Source organism: Dipteris shenzhenensis, chromosome 3 (genome assembly GCF_047967505.1).
Source record: "Dipteris shenzhenensis isolate YYH24624 ecotype China chromosome 3, Dip_SZ_1.0, whole genome shotgun sequence".
In the NCBI taxonomy this organism is placed as follows: domain Eukaryota; kingdom Viridiplantae; phylum Streptophyta; class Polypodiopsida; order Gleicheniales; family Dipteridaceae; genus Dipteris; species Dipteris shenzhenensis.
The window spans coordinates 14,959,931-14,979,297 of NC_141598.1; the positions used below are offsets into that span (position 1 = coordinate 14,959,931).

At 39.9% G+C, this 19,367-nt stretch overlaps 1 protein-coding gene and 1 pseudogene across 2 annotated transcripts in view; one reads left to right on the plus strand and one right to left on the minus strand.

The window, feature by feature from the left end:
- LOC147903410 (uncharacterized) overlaps positions 1-17,255 on the minus strand; it is a 151,731-nt pseudogene extending 134,476 nt beyond the window's left edge. Inside the window, exon 1 of the transcript XR_015540642.1 lies at positions 17,242-17,255. The product of XR_015540642.1 is annotated as an uncharacterized LOC147903410 (transcript). The remainder of the gene's footprint in view (positions 1-17,241) is intronic.
- On the plus strand, positions 2,826-4,156 carry LOC147903412 (outer envelope pore protein 16, chloroplastic-like). Its single transcript, XM_087371627.1, has 6 exons — positions 2,826-2,933; positions 3,047-3,125; positions 3,205-3,272; positions 3,400-3,433; positions 3,523-3,590; positions 3,820-4,156. The coding sequence occupies exons 1-6, from the start codon at positions 2,826-2,828 to the stop codon at positions 3,979-3,981; spliced, it is 519 nt and encodes a 172-aa protein (XP_087227753.1). The 3' UTR covers positions 3,982-4,156.
- Positions 17,256-19,367: the final 2,112 nt, after the last annotated feature.

The following is a 19,367-nucleotide window of genomic DNA, read 5'->3' on the forward strand; positions in this document are numbered from 1 at the left end:
CCACCGACCACATGATAGAACTGTGGCGCAGAATAGAGCAACTGACCTACGCACACCGTTTGGCCCACAGCCATCCGGGATCATTTGGGGCTCCAAACGGGCCCCGCAGCCCGAGAGTGGGCTACCTCGGGAAATGCTCCGTCTACCCTCAGTGCATAGAGTCATGGGATGCCTTCCCACACTTGCATGTAGCCTAGTTGGTAGTGTGCCAACTCTATCTGAAGCTGTCAAGCCATCACACCACACATGGCCCCCATCTGGTGTCCAAACCAGGACCTACCGGATAACTGAGCTACTTAAATGCCTTCTTCTAATATGGGGGGCTTACAAGTAAGTTAGTTGGTTCCCACGTAGTTACACGAGAGTGGAGCATTGATATCTAACAAGGGGGGGTGGGGGAGCAACGCTCCGCGATGAGGGTCTAGAGGCAACACCCCCGAGTGGGAGGATCGGGGGGCAACACCCCCCGATGGGGATCTAGGGGCAATGCCCCAAGCAGTCAAGGAGGGGGTGGAACACCCCCTGATGAGGGTCTGGTGGCAATACCCCCTCAGTGGGAGGGTCGACGGGCAATATCCCTCAATGGGGATCTAGGGGCAATGCCCCCAATGGTGAGGTTCAAGGGCCATCGGTGGACGCCGGTCCCATATGGTATGCCCTGTGTTGCATTTGGGAGAGTATTTGCATGGGGATTGTATAAATATATATACATATTTTTATTTTTCTTTTGATTCATGTGCACTTTTATAAACATATATTTTTACATATGTACTTATTTGCACATTTGAATATGTATGAGCTTATACTTTTATCTAAAATAAATACATATAAATCAAAGCGAATGTTTATTATATACACAAAGGGTAGATAAATGTTTATGTTTCTAGAGACATACTAATGTTTTTAGAACTATACATAATGAAACACATAAGAATTTGGACATGCTCCTAATCTACATATGTGCTTTAAAAAACAACAAAACCAAGCAAAAGAAATGCTTGTATAAAACAAAATGAGGAAACAAGGTGAATGATTATAAATCAGTCATAAGGCCTGCCCTAGATTCAAAATAGCAAGGAAGATGTGCAGTGCGGAAAAAAAGGCGGAGATGATGTATTGATAGCTCATGAGAGAGAGAGAGAGAGAGAGCAAGGGGGAGGGGGCTAAAAATGTGGAGGATTTCTCGAGGGAAAAAAAACTTGTGGAGAGGGAACAATACCAAGTGGATTGTAAAGTCATTTCGGATATTTTGAAATTGAAAATGTGAATTGCTTTCACTTAGTCCTTCCGTTTGGCAGGCCAAAATGAAATACGTATAAAGAAGCATAGCAAAATGAAATATACGTTTTCCTAAAATAAGGAAATGCATGTTGAAGACTCTCCTCAAAACCTAAAGCTTACCTTTGCGTTGCCGCTTATGCAATCTTTGTCTTCCACAGCTGGAAAGCATACTCACATTGGCGAGAGTGCAAAAAGGGATCACCCACACGTCGCCAAGCGAAAATATGCTAATATGCATGATTTTGAAATGGGAACCTTCTGAATGGCCTGGAATTGTTGTGGCACCAAAAATGGCATCCATAGTTTCACCCAGCTGGATTTCAGACACGGAAGCCCGTTGAAGGATACAATTTGCTGCGACTACACGTGGGCCCATAATTCGACTCTTGCAAAAAGCTAAAGGGAGAGTGGTCGTATGCAGCTTTTGTGGAAGAAAAGGTTGTTGAACTTGGGAGGGCCCATAGTGTTTAAGAATGCATAAACAATACGCTCAAGGAGAGTTGCATAAACAGTACGCTCAAGGCCCACTCGGACAAGAAACTCTTCTCATAGCCTAACGATCAAATGTAACCATGTGTGTTGGAAATCTGTCCTACAATGCCGGGAAAAAAGTATTGGCTTTCCATCCAGTTGTGGAGGTTCAATTAGCGTCATGTGTAGCTCTGCAGTCAATGTCCACATGGACGTTGAGAGCCCAGCCTGCAATACTGTATTGTAGAGCATGAAGTTCAGAACAAGCAAGGAAAGAGCAATGAAACGGTTGGAGGCCATGGTTGCCGAGTGTGATCGACAGCTGTGTGGATGTAGGAGCTGGGGGAAGGGATTGAAATCGACCAAGGAGGCAACGTGATGGGCGAATAAATAAATGCATGACGAACGACACGGTGACGGAGCAACTATCCTGGTTTATGTGAATAGATAGATGGGCAAATACATGCTTCCTATTCGAATCTGGGATGAAGTCTACATACAAGATAACAACCAGAACAGCCAAAATTTTCAAGTCTACAGACAAGAGGACGTCCAAAACAACCCATCTCGCTACTCTGTGGAGCTAGCGGCAAGAGCACGGGACCTAGGGCAAGAAGATCGGCCTCAATTCACATGTAGCATTTCTTTTTTGAATGCCATTAGCTTATCTGTGTTTATGCTAGTCAAATAGTAGAGCAGCATCGCTATTCGTCCTGTTTCTTTGTCGAGGGAGCCACATCTTGCATGTCCTGCGCCGCTCCCTCCCTTGGATCACAATCCACTCATAGCATCTCTCCGTTTGATTTTCAGCGAGGTTATGCTGATTCTGTTGTTTTTTGTTGCTCTATCTTGCACATTTGGAATTGTATCGCCTAAAATCCTGATTTCAAATCCATCTCCTTGCTATTAATTCCACGCTTTTTGTGATCTGTCCTGTGGAAGAGACGGCTCCTAGCTCGCATCCTGCGAGCTTACCATATTGATTCAACAATACATTTTGTAATTACGCTCACCGGCTGCCGTTATCCCTCTGTCTTGCGTCTTTCGAATTAGCTCCGGTCAGTCGCAGCATCATGTCTCTGTCTCCGGACGGTCGTTTCAAGTCATATAGCCCTTATCTTGTTGATCTTGGCCACCCTTTCCTGAATGGGGTGGTCGGCGCGTCCGTGAAAGTTGCATTGGTAAGCATTGATTTGATTAGCGTCTATAATGGATCATGCAATCGGCAAACAACATATGAGGCTGAGATATTTCTCTCGTTTGAGGTGTATCACGATGTCGCTTATTTTTATAGGTTGGTGCGTTGCACGCTGGGACGCAAGAAGTAATTGCGAACTTTGTTAGGCCGCTTGTTCTTCGGTACTGGCTTGACGGTATACTTGCCCTCCCATGCAATTACCAGAACAAGTGCTTTGATTTAAAACGTCACAATTGTAAATCTGTTTTTTGCAGAGAAGAACCGGCCTCATGAGGGATCAGTCCCTTCAGTGAATTTATCTTCATCCAGGTTGAAGGGCACGGTAAGTGTATTAGTGGCACATTTATTCTAAACATTCTCTAATATGTTTTTCTTCGCTGGAGTGAATTGTCTGTGTTGCGTAAAAGAGTGGGACATGTAAAAATGGTGGCCTGGATGATTGCCTGCAGGCGCAACATATGGCGAAGGCAGCTCTGCAATGGGGTGAGTTGGACTGCTACTCGCTGCTTGTAGTCACTCATTCCTGTTGCTTCCAAAAATGCCGATTAAAACGTTGCGTGATGGGAATGCAGGACTCGTAGCGGCAGTTTACTGTGGCATTACCTACGGCATGCGTAAGATTAGAGGCGTACACGATTGGGTGAGTAGCGCTCTCTCGTCATTGATCCCCCAGTCGAGTCTTGGCGATCTCATCTCAGATCTACAATACATGGAGCTGTAGGCACGAGCCGCACGATGTCTGTCAAACAAGAACTTTAACACTAGTCGGATGTAATCGGCGATGGGTGTGGAATGCTTGCTTGATTGAAAAGGATACCGTGATGAAAAAGTGGAATCGATTGAAAGATTGTAATTGCGGGTTATTGCAGAAGAATGCGTTGTTGGGAGGAGCGCTAACAGCAGCAGTGCTATCACTGACGGAGGGAAAGGGTGAGGGACACGGTGAGCAGGTGATGGAGAGCACTATCAAAGGAGGCGCTCTTGCAACTGCTGCAGAGTTCATGCGTAGCATCACTTATGTCCTACTCTAAGTAGTAGACAAAACGCTCAAATACAGATTCTTTGCTCACTTTGAGAGCAACTACAAGGAGGTGGAATATAAAAATCCAATTCTAAGGTAAAGTTATTGTAGCGGTTTGGGCATTCTCCCACCTAAGCTGCCTGACTGCCCTTCCCAAAATTCACCTTCGGTTGGCCCCTCCTAGTTGGTCGTATGTGTGTGTGTGAGAGGGGGGGTGTGTATGAAATGGGAGAAAAAATATAGGTATAAATAATTCTATGATTTTGGTCCCATCTAGAGCCATATGTAAAAATCAATTAGTCTATGATCCGGCCTCTCCCCCTCCTCTCCCTTCTCTCTCTCTCTCTCTCTCTCTCACTCACTCACACACACACACACTCTCTCTCTCTCTCTCTCTCTCTCACACACACACACATGCACTCACACACACACACACACCCACACACGCATACACACAAAGGCATACTTTTTGGTTAGCAAGGTTGATGGAATGCATCCCATTATGACATGACATGTGGCATTTTGAGAGACCACCATGAAGTCTAACACTAATCACCATAATGATAACTCTTATATATCCTCCAACATCCAATTTAGAGAGAGTGCCTTTTCTTATACAAGGACACACTCCCTTTGCACGTTCCAGTCACTCATACTAAGTGCTTACCCCTCATTGGCTCTCCATCTTCCACATGTCCTTTCACTTTCTCAATCCAACTAGCACTATTGCATATTAAGTGAGAATTGTTGCAGGTTACACACTTTGAAGATTCCCTAAAAAACACCATATTTCTACTAAAATTTTCAAACTATCCTAAAAGTTACAATGTCTTTTTGCAAAAATATAACAATCTAATATTTTTTATAAATAAGAAAACAAACTATTATAGTAAGTTAAAATTATACATGACCTTTCATGATAAAATATATTCAAAGATGTTTAAATTTAAAATCTAAGTTTTATATATTATTTTTTAAACAATCTAGTTAGACCTATAACTTTTGACTTCATCAAAGTTATTAATTTACTATTGCATTGAATTTTAATATTGACAAGTCATACTTCATGATGCTATAGTATATTTCAAAGAATTGTGGGTAGTTCAAATGGATAGACCTACAAAGGAAGATTTCAAGCTCATTATAGGAACGAGTAATCGGACCCTTCTACGATGGGCTAGAGACCTACTCCGCTAGGTCTCAAAGTTGCAATCGTAGATTACCTTTAATAAAATTTAGGGTTTCATTTTTAAATCTCAAACTTTGAGGAATTTTAAGAAAATTTGTGAAAAACATATATATACACACACACACACAAATATTCAAGAGTTTTCAGTTGTACAATACCTAATAAGCTTTTCATTAAACTAAACTTCTACACACACATACAAAACACTAAATATTAAAATATAAACAAATACCTTGTAATCTCTCTCTCTCTCTCTCTCTCTCTCTCTCTCTCTCTCTCTCTCTCTCTATCTATATATATATAGATATATATAGATAGATAGAGAGAGAGAGAGAGAGAGAGAGAGAGAGAGAGAGAGAGAGAGATATGTATGCATGTATGTATGTATGTATGTATGTGCATGCATGCACGCATGTCAGTCACCTGGCTAGTTACATTTCCCCCCCCTCTCTCTGTCTCTCTCTGTCTCTCTATCTCTTTGTCTGTCTGTCTGTCTCTCTCTCTCTCTGAGTGTCTCTACGTTTTGTTCTATATGCACTCTGCCACGTGGTCATAGTCTGAGCTCTTTTACCCCCATGACTGCCATGTGTCACAGCTCCTCTCTCGCTCTGAACCTACATAGCCCTCCTCTCAAGCTCCTCCTTCCCGCCAACCGTCTAATTTCAATACATCCAATGGCTAGATGGTGTTGACTATGCCACATTGTTTCCTGCATGGCCGCTACTCTCTCTCATTCCCCCCCCCTCTCTCTCTCTCCCCTATATATATATATATATATATATATAGAGTATAATTTATATTTTATATAATATATTATAATATAATATAATATATATTATAATTTTAAAATATATTACTCTCTCTCTCTCTATAACATATAGAGAAAATAATATATATTAAATCTTATTTTATATATAGATATATATAAATAAGTTACTATAAAAATTTAAACAAATATATAAATAAATAAGTATTATATGTATATATATATTTATATATATTTATATATTTGTTTATAAAAACCTCCCTCCCTTCCTTCCTCCCCCCCCCCCTCTCTCTCTCTCTCTCTCTCTGAGTCTCTCTCTCTTTACTCTCGCCTGGTCTGGTTCCCCTCCAACTCTCTCCTTTGCATCACTAAGTGGCTAGCCCACAAATCTCTACCAGTGTGTCTGCCCATGACTGTTTACTATAAACTGCCACCAATTCAGCATCCCTATAGTGCGATGACATGTGTCATGATGCAATTGAAAGCGTCACCCACAGAGACTAAAGTGATACTGTCGGTTATCACCATGTGGGTCGTCACCCATTAATGCATTTATATCATGTGCCCACACCTCTGCATTGTCGTGGCACATGGCACTTTCATGGCAGTCACTCATCTTCCTTGCCATGTAGCACTCTGGACCTCTTCGCATGTCTCTGTCTCGTGCCATGCTTTTTGCCTCTCTCTCTCTCTCTCTCTCTCTCTCTCTCTCTCTCTCTCTCTCTCTCTCTCTCTCTCTCCCTCCGTCCCTCCCTCCCCCTCTCTCTCCGATCTCTCTCTCACATGGAAGGGAGCGCCCCATAATATAATAATATAAATTACATTATATTATAATATATATTAAAAATAAATAATAAATAATCCATATTATAATATATTATGTATTTATATATATATCTAGTGTGACAGATGGTGGCGTAGTCACCTTGTTATATAATAATAAATATTAAATTTTAAATTGTATATATAATCTAAGATGTAAAAAATAAATAAATAAATAAATAATATTATATTATGTAAGATATTATGTATTAAAATATTAAAATATATATTATAGTATATTATATATTTTGTATTATATAATATGTAATGTAATCTATATATATATTATATATATATATATAAAATGCAATATATGATGTATTATTAAAATAGAAAATATGTATGATATATTATTCATTATTTTATGTATTTAAAAATATTATTTAGGGGGACGCCTTGCCACGTGTTGCAATTCGCATCGCCACGTGTCGCACCCGCTAGCCTTCTGCACCTCTGCCCTTGCACATGTTATTCCTCTATAATCCATGCACACCACGTGTCGTTGCGCGATTCGCAGTCCTCGAATATCTGTGCCATGTGGCACGGCATGCTTCATAGTCTGCGCCTCATCGCATGCCTTGTGTCGTGCTCCCTGTATGGTTTTGCCCCTCCTCGGTGGCCGCCATGTGTCATAATGTTATCTTGTGGTAGAGTTGTAGGCCATGTGTCTCCCTTGGCAGTCGGTCTGATGGCCAACTGCCCCCCTCCTCGCATTGAATACTCACACCTCATCCCATTTATAAGCTCTCTTTCATATCTGTCTATAGTGTCTGTCTCTCTATATATACACAACACCTCAGCTTATTATGCCCTCTGCCCCTGTAACTGTGCTTCTGCTCCTCGTGGTGGCTACCACGTGTCATATCCTACGCTCATCTTCTCCTGAACCTCCAGGGAGCTCCTGCAAAGCTCTAGAGAACTCCTAACCTCCAAATAACTGCCATGTTGGCAGGTTCAGTAAAGATAGCCATGTGGTGACCTCTTGTGCCTCCCACCGTCCTTTTTAAATAGTAAGAAGAGGGAGAATCAAGAAGTCCCCTTACAAGCAAAGGGGCATTCTTGGGTCTCTAAGGAAGAAGAGAACTTGCAGGACATCTATCAACACTTCCAATCACTCCTTTCTACTACTATTCAAATTAAATGAGGACGTTAAACTAGCAAGAAATACTTGCAAGGAAGGAGGAGGAGTCTGGCTACACAACTCAAATGACATGGGATTTAGGGGGGAAAAGATGGTCATGAAGTTTTGAATCATGTAGTCCAATGAGGAAGCATGGAAGTAACCACTCATTGCTCATCCTCTTCTGAGGCTCGTAGCATGATTTTTCATCCTAGCAATATAATCCTATATAGTCTCTATATCTTCCTACTTTACCTCATATAGTTGGGGCTCCACCTGGGACTAATGGGGGTAAACCCCACTATGAATGTCTTTTGAAGCGTATTCCAATTGATTTTCTCTTCAAGGTTAAGAGCACTATACCATTGATTTGCCTTACCATAGAGGCTTAGCCCAAATGCATTCACTTTATCCCAGTCACCTATGTCCTCAAATGTCTCACAAATTTTCTCTAACCTCACCACATGGGACACTGGGTGTCTCCCTTTGCTAAGAATCTAGTAATAAGGTTGGCGATGGCAACTGGTTTGCTCCTTGAAGAGTTAGTATCCCTTCCAACGAAGGTTGGTGGCATGGCCCCCATTCCTAGTTCTTGCACTAGGATCCTCATAGCCTCACCTATGAGCACTATTTACAGTGCAGGATAATTTGCTAGTGGGGCCGGTGCAGTGACATAGTTAGGTGGCACTAGGGGTGGATTATGAAAGGTTGTTGGTCATGTAGGCATGGTATTGGTAGATCATAGCCCACTAGGCCTTGGAGCTAGCACTTGTGGTGGGCTTGGCCTTACTGGCTGTGATGTGATATGGATTTGGTAACACTTAGTTTGATGGTTCCCTTGTACTTTTTTGCTTTGTTTATTTTATGTGCATCCCTGCCCCTTAAGTGAATTTTTTGGAAGTCCATTCAGTATTTTTGAGTGGTTGGTGTGCTCCAGAACATATCAGATCACTTAATGACCAGATTTAAATAAGAGCTTAGTTGACCATTGACCAGTTAAGCCATCATGTTTGGGTTATTTAACTAGGCGTGCATTGGGTTATTAGTGCATTGTGTTCACTGTGTTAATTGGCTTACTAACCCAGCAGGCGCTGGGTTAGGGTTGACCTCTATTTTGGCCAAGAGTTTGTGCATTAATTATGCCAACTAGTAGAGTTTTTTGTGTCTCTCCTAGACTACTTGGTCGATGGAATTTTTGGAGATCTTTGAGTTTCTGGAGCTTTTATGCAGTGCTTGAAGTGCTTCAGGACTGGTTTTCCAACTTCTCTAGCTACTAAACAACATGAAGCAACAAAAAGGAACCAATTTTTTTTAAAAAAAGCATGGAGCAAAATGGAGTGATTTCTTCCCAAAATGGACTATTTGTCATCCCCATACCTTAGAACTTCCACCCAATCATTACCATTTAGCTTTTTTGGATGGATGGACTTCATCCAAGGTTTAGCAATGATTTTATCTTCTTAATCCTAGATTTGCACACCTACCGACCTCAAAAAACAACACATATCAACTCCAGTTTCTTCCTACCTCCTCTTTCTCACTTTTTTCCTTTATTTCAGCTCATACCTCACTCAAGCTCTTGGCAATGGGAGACAATGGAAGAAACATGTGCAACCAAAAGCATACCCTGAACTCCCCGGCAATGGCACAAAAAATGTGTAGTCCAATAGTGACTCATGTTTGTGGGGATCTTGAAGGAATGCCAAGGTAACCTCTCCTCCTACTACTCCTTGTGAGAGCAATGCAAGCACATGCAGTCTAAGAGTATCACACCAATGGCTCCTAGAGTGGTAGCAATGTGAATCCTCAAGAGAAGAAGGGGAGAGGGAAGAGGGAGTGGGAGAAGAAGAGGGAGAGGGGGGTTAAAGCATGAAGGAAGAAGGGGGAAAGGGGGTGAGAGGCATGCAAAAAGGCAAGAGTAAGAGAAACATTAACAGTAGTCTTTGAAAAGAGAGAGCTTCTATTCCTCAATCTTGCAAGTTTACAACTAAATATTAAAGTCAAACTTTTAGCCTTTTATTCATAGCACCTTTTGAAAGGAGGGCCAACCCCCTTTTTTTTTCTCCTTACCACTCGAGCCCTATTTCTCATTTTACAACGCAATTGGGCCCATATTGATCCAAGAAATAATTCCATTATCTGGCTCTCATCCTTGCCTTCTTCTCTACTCTATCTTGGAAAATATTCTAGAAACTAGATTTGCTATCCCATAGGGTTAACACAAAGGGTACATATGCACTATTGACTGTATGGTGGCCCATGTAGAGAGAGGTCTGGCTCATGATGTCCCATATTAAGACCAAAAGGAACTCTTCATGACGTCCCCATACTTAGACCAAAAAGATCTCTTCATGTGAAACTCATACTTTGATGTTCTTTCCTTTAGCGAGAGGAGGTATTTTGGAACAATTCGTTGTTAAAAAACCCACTGATAGTTTTGATGTCTCCTACAGTCACCACTATATAGGACCATGGTACTATTTCCAATGTGCTTTGTCAAAGTCACAAAATGCAAGAGTACTACTACAATCTTGTTGCACCTGCATGAATCAAAAGTCACCACCTTACTATGGTACCCATCCAAGGACTAGAGGGTACTGAGCTATCTCCAAATGTTGTCTTGCAATGTTGTCCCTAAATGAGAGCATAAACGACCCTAAAGTGCATTAAAAATGATTGTGACATTAACTTCCTCTAGTCTTCTTGATTGAAGTCATTTCTAAATAGTGTGTAGATGTAAGTTATTAAGTAGTTTTTTATAAGAAGGAAATTTTAAGAAAATTAGGCCTTCATTTGGTTTGGGCAAAAATGCTAGGTGACCATCGCATTAATGTTTTGTGGAAAAGGGTGGAAAATTGCCAAAAAATAGGCAAATGTTGACAACCTATAGCTTTTAATTATGAAATCCAAATGGGTTATACTTTATATCAAATCAAATGGTAAGGCATGATTTATATGACCATTATGATTATTGCACCATTTATTTATGAAATTATGTTTATTGAACTTATATTTATGAAATTAAGCATTTCGTGAAGTTATGACTAAGTTTCTCCATCAAATTTTAGGCAAGATTGCCCATTTTGGGCCATCAATAGGAGAGAGAGAGAGAGAGGGGGGGGGGCATGGCAAAAGGACTAGATAGAAAGGGGGGGGTTAGAGAGACGAAAAAGTAAAGATTCATTAAAAAAAATAAATGAGAAAATTTTAGAAAATAGAGAATAAGAGAAAAATTAGAAGGATGGTGGGGTAGCCCACTTCTTAGGTAATCATTACTCTTGGGGGGGGCTCCCAAAATAGTACTACCTATGGGTATGTAGCTATTGAGTATTACGATATCTCCCTAGTTGGGGTATGAGAGATCAATCGCAAGCCACTTGTTCAAATCTTCTAGGTGTAGATCCTTGAATTCTTCTCATTCATCCTCTTTGATTTTGAGCATTGAGATTCCATAATCACTACTACACACGGATCCTATTGCAATGTTTATGTACTGATGTTTAGTGCCAGTGTGGCGTTAATCATCGGTATGAAAAGAGGGTTCCGTAAAGCGTCGCTATATAGCGACGCTTGCCAAAAGTCGCTATATAGCGACTTTTAAGTGTTGCTATATAGCGACACTGATATACTATTTTATAGCGATGTTTTCTAGAGAGGTTTTTTTTTCCATATAGGCCTTAAAAGTTAGTTTTTTCCAATGACAAATTTTTTTAAATTTTTATACATGTTTGATCTCATAGAGAATAAAAATATGAGAGCATGTACATCAAGCCTTTGAAGCTCATATATTCATGTCCAAGTTTGAGATGAAAAAAATCAATTAAGAGCATTTACATCAACTGTTTCATCTTGAGCCAAGTCTAAGGCACCAAACAAGTCTATCTCCAACTCTATACCGAGTTGATCTCCTATATCATCATCATACTCTAGCATCGTACGTTCACCTAAAAGTATTTGATCATCTTCTTCAATAAAGTGTGGTGATTCTTGATGATCGTTGTCTTCTTCCTCAATATCGTGATCTCCATCTTCCTCCTGTGCGATGTCATTATGCGCATCTTCCTCTTGGCTCATATGGTGATCTACATCTTCTTCGCTAGATTCATCAATTGGATCCGGCATTGGTAGTGGCATCTCCATATCCACATCTCTATCTTCAAAATTTTGCTTACTTTGTGGTGCAAATTGGATCACATACCACCATCTTAGATCAGAACGATCCGGATGAAAAACCACCTATATTGAAGATGGGTGCCAAATGTCGTCAATTATATATATGAAATTATGCTCAAGTACATGTATCAATGGATCTTTAAAAATGAAAGCTTCGATTAATTAAATCATTAGTATGCACCTGCTCATAGTGCTCGGGAAGAAAAAAGTATCACTTTCATCGGTCCAATGTTTGGTGGAGTCTATTGCAAAGAAACCGCTACTATCTTTTCTCACTGTCACATGGGGACCGTTGTAAATAGTTCTAAACCATTTTACATCAAGAATGAAAATACTAAATCGTCTGAAATCAACTTCATAGATGTCGCATATGGTTCCACAATAATCCAATTGTGAGGAGAGAAGATTGGTATCCGAAGCACTTGCTTGGCTATCTTGTGTGAAGTTAGCCATGACTCCACAATCATACATGACTCTCTTTGAATTGATGCGTTCCACGTGAAAATGTCATCCATATGACCATAATGCACTGTACTTTTTGTACTATAAAAGAGCATCATTAAAACAATGAAGATGCATCTATTTTATAGCGTATATTGCCACAAATAATTACTTAATTACATCAAGAGGTAAGAAACTTACATGCACCATACATCCAGATGATAACTCTCGCTCGTGCTCGTTTATTATCTCTCCATCACGTTTGGCTTTACGTAGAGCCAATTGTAGCCAATCAAGTGACATGTGAGTAGGGAGAAGAGCCAAATCTCGTGGATATGGTTATGATCGCATGTACATTACTCTAAATCTCGTCCTTGCATTTATTCTTTCTACTTTTGCCACTTCATATCTCTCAATCCACTTCTTTATCTCAGGGCTATTGAGGATACAAAACTTATTGAATTTCTCCATTTGCTCTTCGCTCATCTTTCTTTCAATCCCTTTTCTTGGGGAACCTCGCCAACGATGCGATCATCATCCTTGTTATGCCAAGCTTGCGGCATATCGGGATCCGTGGATGCAAGGAACTTTGTGATATATACTAATGACTCTTGCACAAGCCATCCCTCTGCCATGCTTGCTTTTGGTTTTGCTCTTTGTCTTACAAATCCCTTTAAAGTTTTCATAAACTACTCGAGAAAAAACATCCATCGACTATGAACGGTACCTGCTGTAGCCACCTCTCCTGAACTATGTGCACAAGCAAGTGGACTTGAGTTGTCATAATGCTCGAGGGAAAGTGCTTTTTAAGCAAGCATATGGATTCAATGGATTCCACCCTAGCCTTCTCGATGCTCAATATGGAGATCTCTTTTTGAGATATCCACCTATTTCACATGTCCATGTAAGATATTTTCATAATCAGTCTATAGATTAATCAGCTTAAATTGAAGAAAATACAATCAATGCGATTTGATAGTAAGCATACGTCACAATACCACAGATCTTGAATATAGCATTTCTAACATCTTATTGTAAGCACCCTTTTATTGTAATTGGGAGGATGAACTATCAAAGCAATAAAGAAGTCATGTCAACAATATAACATAATCATAATTATGCTAACGCATCATGATTATCGGTACACTAATTCTACTTAGAATGCTTGTAAGATCTTGTGCCAATCATGGGACTTGAGCCCACTAAGCTTATTGTCCTTTGAAAATGCTCCTTTCAAGCAACGCATGTACCCTGTTGATGTTTGAAAAGAGGCAATGTCTGCCTTGACCGCTGCCTCCTCCCTCGTAGAGAGGATCCACGTTGCTTTCAGGAGGACAACTTTTCCCGAAGCATGCACTTGGGGCCACAAATGAGACATCCTATTCATAGCACACAAGTCTTCTCACACTCCTCTTGAGTCTTTGGAACCAACCAAGTGTGCCCAAATAGTAACCCCCACATTCTTGAAGATATGCATGGGATCCATGAGATGATTGATTTGTAACTGACCCTAATAAGGAAGCTCATGAAAGATCGATAGCCTCTTCATACCAGGAGGAGGTTCCTCTCCATTCACCTTCCAAGATTGAATCCAGTCACTTGCCTTCAAATATGATGGTGGTGGATCAAGCTGACCTCCATGTGCGAGATGGTCGAGCAGAAGGTATCGAGCATGACTTTCATAAACATTTTTTCTCATATGTTTGGAGTAGCATGCAAGCAATTTTAGAGCCGGTCCACAAATAGGACAAGCATGGTACCCACTTGTAACAAGTCCTCCACGCGTGCATGAATGTGTTAGTACAAGACATGCATGCAAAAGAGAGCCATAAAAGCATAATCCCTCATTATACATGTAAAGACACAACCACATACCTACGCACTCTCCATATCTTGGGTAGTCATGCATAGTCCACATCAAGATAGCCCTGACCAAAATATCATTGGTATGTCTAGGAGCTCTCGAAATATCAAAGATCTGCACTCCTCTCCATAATATCTGTAACTCCTCTATCAAAAGTACCATGTACACATCCATATTTTTTGCCTTGTACTTTCCTGGCACAAGTAGTGCAAGCATGAGGTGTCCGTTTTTTATTGTTAGCCATGGTGGGATATTGTAATTCACCACGACTATGGGCCATGTCGACCAAGATGTCGAGCGTAACCCGAAAGGATTCACGCCGTCCATGGTGAGCCCAAGATGTAGTTGCATGGCTCCCTCGCAAAGTCCGACCACTGATTATCTATGTGCTTCCAAGCTGCACAATCTGTGGAAATCCTCAATGTGTCATCAGTGGACCGATGAGATGCATGCCATGTCATCAACTCCGCTATGGATTTGCATCGAAACATGTGTTGTATTCTTGCAATGATGGGAAAGTGTCTCAAGACCTTTACCGGTATCCGCTCACCCTGCAAGTCATCTCTATATCATTGTTCCCCACACTTTGGACAGCTAGCCAAATCTCCATGCTCATGATGAAAGAGAATACAATCATTACAGCAAGCATGGATGGTATCATAATCCATACCCACTGTTGTTAGCATCTTTTTCGCTTCATCTCTTGAGGCGGGCATGGTATTTGATGCAGGCAACATCTTCTGGAGCAACCTATGACAATTCAAACATACATAGGTTTCGAACAATGATGATTCGATATACACTATCCAAATGATGATTCTCAAAACAAACAATATCCAAATAATGAGTCAAATTAATGCAAGAGCTAACCTCATTAAGGCTAAGACACTTGTATCCGACCACCCATACTTTACTTGCAAATTCAAGATTGAGAGACAAGCACATAGTTTAGACATCCTAGCACCCTCGTACAATTGTGTTGATTGCAACTCTCACATTTTGACCTCAGACTCTGACATCACATGTACATGGGATGTAGTGCCCCTAAAAATGGAATCCATCATGTCGACCATACCCTCGTCATCATCCGAGAGACTATAGTCTTACTCAAAGTGAGAAGGTATATGCGTACCCTCATCACCCTCCTCATCCTGTTTTAAGATTTCGTGTAAATATAAGATCTTGTATTTCCTGGTATCCAATAAGACTGCGAACTTAAATAGCTTTGACTTACCGATGGTCCATCAACACGTGCAACCCCAATGGTGGGTACTGGTTCGGGCTCCTCCCCATACATTCGTAAGTGGCACATGATAATATGATGTTGATGTCGTACTTCTCGCTTGCAATGAGTGCAATGATAGTATAACCTCTCCGTAAGCCACTTCGTGCTCCCGGGCATTAGCGCATCATCGGACGAGCTTCCACTCATCCCTCCATCTACACTTATAAAATCACAACATAAGTTGCAAGAAAATATATTAACAGTTATAAAATAGCATCTATGAGCTTCCCTTCATGTTAGAACAAAAAGTGACTTAAAGCGTCGCTATATAGCGACCTTTTGCTCTGTTCTGTCACTATATAGCAACCTTTTTAATTAAAAACATCGCTATATAGCGATGGAAAAGCGTCGCTATATAGCGACACTGTGGGTTAAAACGTGAGACTCGCATTGCGCGGCGCTTTCTTTAGCAATCTCTCTAATCTCTCAAGTAACCAAGGCAATCTCTCCTCCCACCTATTTTCGACGACCTCCCACCTATTTCTGACAACCTCCCACTCTATTCTCCACTCCTTGTGTTCTTAGCCTATGTGGCCTTAAATAGTTGATAATGATCTTATATTCTTTGCAACAAGCTTGGTAAGGCTGAGCAGATCGTATTAAAATTGCTAATAGAGTTTGTTTTTGAGTAGCAAATTCTCAACTTCTTTAAAAAATGTGATGACCTCTTTTTTTAATGTACTCTAGTTTTAATAGCATGTCACATCAAATTTTCTAATTTGACTTTTTTAAATCTTACTTTTTGTTTCAATGTTTTGTTTTAGAAGAGCCTCTTTTTTTTCATGCTTTATCCAAAATTATCTCACGAAAAAAATTTGGACAATGCACCAGTCCAAATTTAATGAAATAGGTGTTTTAAGATTCTCCTGATCTTAAATCAATTTTAGTAAAATATTTTGCCCCTTGCATCAAAGAGCTTGTCAATGCGAGGCATAGGATAATTATTCTTTATGGTGATTTTATTTAGTGCTCGGTAATCTATGCATAAACGCATAGTACCATCCTTTTTCTTTACCAATAAAACTGGTGCAGACCAAGGTGAGCTACTTGTTTGGATTTGGCCCTTCCTAAGATATTCCATTAATTGTCTTTCGAACTCATGTTCCTCCATTTGACTAAGCCTATATGGGGGTTTACAAACAGGGGTAGATCCAGGAATTAAATCTATTTTATGATCTACTTCTCTCTCAAGAGGTAAACCATCAAGTAAATCAGATGAAAAACATCTTTAAATTCAAACATTAAATCATTGAAAGAAGATTTATACTTTTTAACATTATCAAAAACAACATTACCTCTTTCCGATATAGAAGACATAAAATCACCAATAAAAGTAAGTTCACAAAGATATACCTCGCATTCTTGTTGGTGTAGTAGTCATTCCAATTTCATCAAACAAATAAGAGGAGAGTTAGACACATCATGTTCTCCTTGAATTTGGAAGACTCTACCCTCTTTTTCAAACATAATTGAGTTATTAAGATAACTCCTCTGTAAGCTATGCTCAAGAATATACAACCATTCTCGACCAAGCACTACATCTGCTCGGTCGAGATGCATGATTTGGAAATCCAAGGTACCTTGATAGCCTTGAATATCCACCTCTACACCATATATCATGGTGTCCCAAACTTTTCATCACTGCCCTTCGCCAAAGAGACCACATATTGATGGGCACTGGGACTCTCAGGCAATTTTAATTTCTTAACTAACAAGTAGTTTAAGAAATTGTGTTGCACTATCATCGACCATCACTCTTACTTTTTGCCCCTTAATTTTTCCATGCATCCTCATTAAATCATGAGGGCCAAAGGTGGGCTACCACATTGCCGATGATACACATCACATGTGGGTGCTATCCTCATGCTAGACCTCTACCTTAGTGTACTTTTTAGAACCGTTAAGCGGCAACACTTGCACCGCATGCACTTGTCTTTGTGGAGGTCTATTTGGGGCTTTAGATCCTGTAGGTTTATTTTTAGGGCAGTTCCCCAAGCAGCATGGTCTTTGCCCAAACATTTGAAGCAAAGATTTTCTTGCCTAGCCCTTTCATAATCCTCTTTCTGTAAGAAAGGATAATTTTGTGTTTGAGGTTTCTTAGGTGGTGCCTGAGGAACCTCCTTCTTAAAGTGCCCCTTCCTTTTCAAATTGGAAAATTTATTGAACTTTGGAACAAAACCTGTTTGTTCTGATGTTCCAACTTTGAATTTCCTTGTCATATCGTCATATATTTGGGCATACTTAATGGCTTCCTCGAATGTTTTAGGAGAATTTCTTTTCACCTCAACCTTATAAGTGTCTTTGAGACCTCTCACAAAACCCCTTATCTTTTGGAATTCATCAATTCCTTTCAGCTTAAGGACTGCCTCCCTATAGTTTGCTATGTACTAGACTAGGGTGTTTTTACCCATAGTGCAATTGTCCCAAGCCTCCCATGCTCTTTCTAATTCATTTTCCAGTAAAAACTCTTTTAGGAAGGCTTGTTCAAACTCAGTCCAATACCTAGGAATTCTATCACTCTCCTTGAGGTTCATCCACCATTTATAGGCTTTATTTCCAAGGGATAGACTTGCTTCCATGACTTGATTTTCAAGAGGTGTATTCCTGAGTCGATGGAAGTCTTGCCATTTTTGGGATGCGTCAATTTTACGAGCAAAAACCTATGAGCAGGTTTATCCGAGCGTGTTTTTCAAGAGATTTTTAAAAATGTTTTTCTTTAGGAAACATGGTTTTTACACTTTTATTTTCACTAGAACTAGATCCCTTTATCATAAAAATATACAGACTAGTCACTCATTCATTTTTACACAACATAATTTTCTTATTTAGAGACATCCCTTTGTACCCCTGTTATTACCTTAAAAAAGTGTTGATTCCTTTAAGAAACATTCCTCATAATCACTCTCAATGTAATAATACTATGCATATATAATTACTTATTAACACATTTATATCATATGGCAATATCTTTTTAGTGTCTTTATAGCATATTTATGGACATGTTTCTAAAGAAGTTTAAATTACTGTAAATAAGTATGAACTTGGGCTTATATATCACTCTCATAAAATACATGTAATATTTAATACTATATATGAAAGATTTTCCAAAATAAAACTCCATAGATGTGCTCAAATGGGGTGTTCCGATCAATTTGAGTGGTTGAATGACTATATTTGGACATTGGATATGAAAGTTATGTCACTTTTAAAAGTGCTGTCCAAGGTAGTTTCGCCAGCGAAACTACCTTCGGAGACTTGCTTCAAAGGGGTTTCGTTGGCGAAACTACCTGGATGGCTTGCTTCAATGAGTTTTCTTTGAAGAAACTCTTTCATGAAGATAGGTTGAGAGAGGGTTTTCAATGTCACCCCCTATTAAGTAAAGTTGTAAGAAGGATCATAAGGGAATTTTCATAGAGAAGTCTACTCTACATGTGGGTTTCTTCAAAAGCCATCCCATTATGCTCTCACCATTCCTACAGATTCACCTAAAGATTTTTGTATAAAATAGGCATTGCTATAATACTTTGCATATTTCTAAGTGAAACTACGTTTTCTTCTGATCGATTTTTGCCATATTTATGCATAGTTGCAAGCTTTTTTTTTCCTTCGCTCGGACGCTCGGAAGATTTCGCTCAGAAAATGCTCGTCCCCCCATTTTTGCAAGAATGTATTAATTGCATCTTTATTATGTTCCTTTTCTTCCCCTTTGAAAATTGGCGGTTTTAAGTCCTTAAGG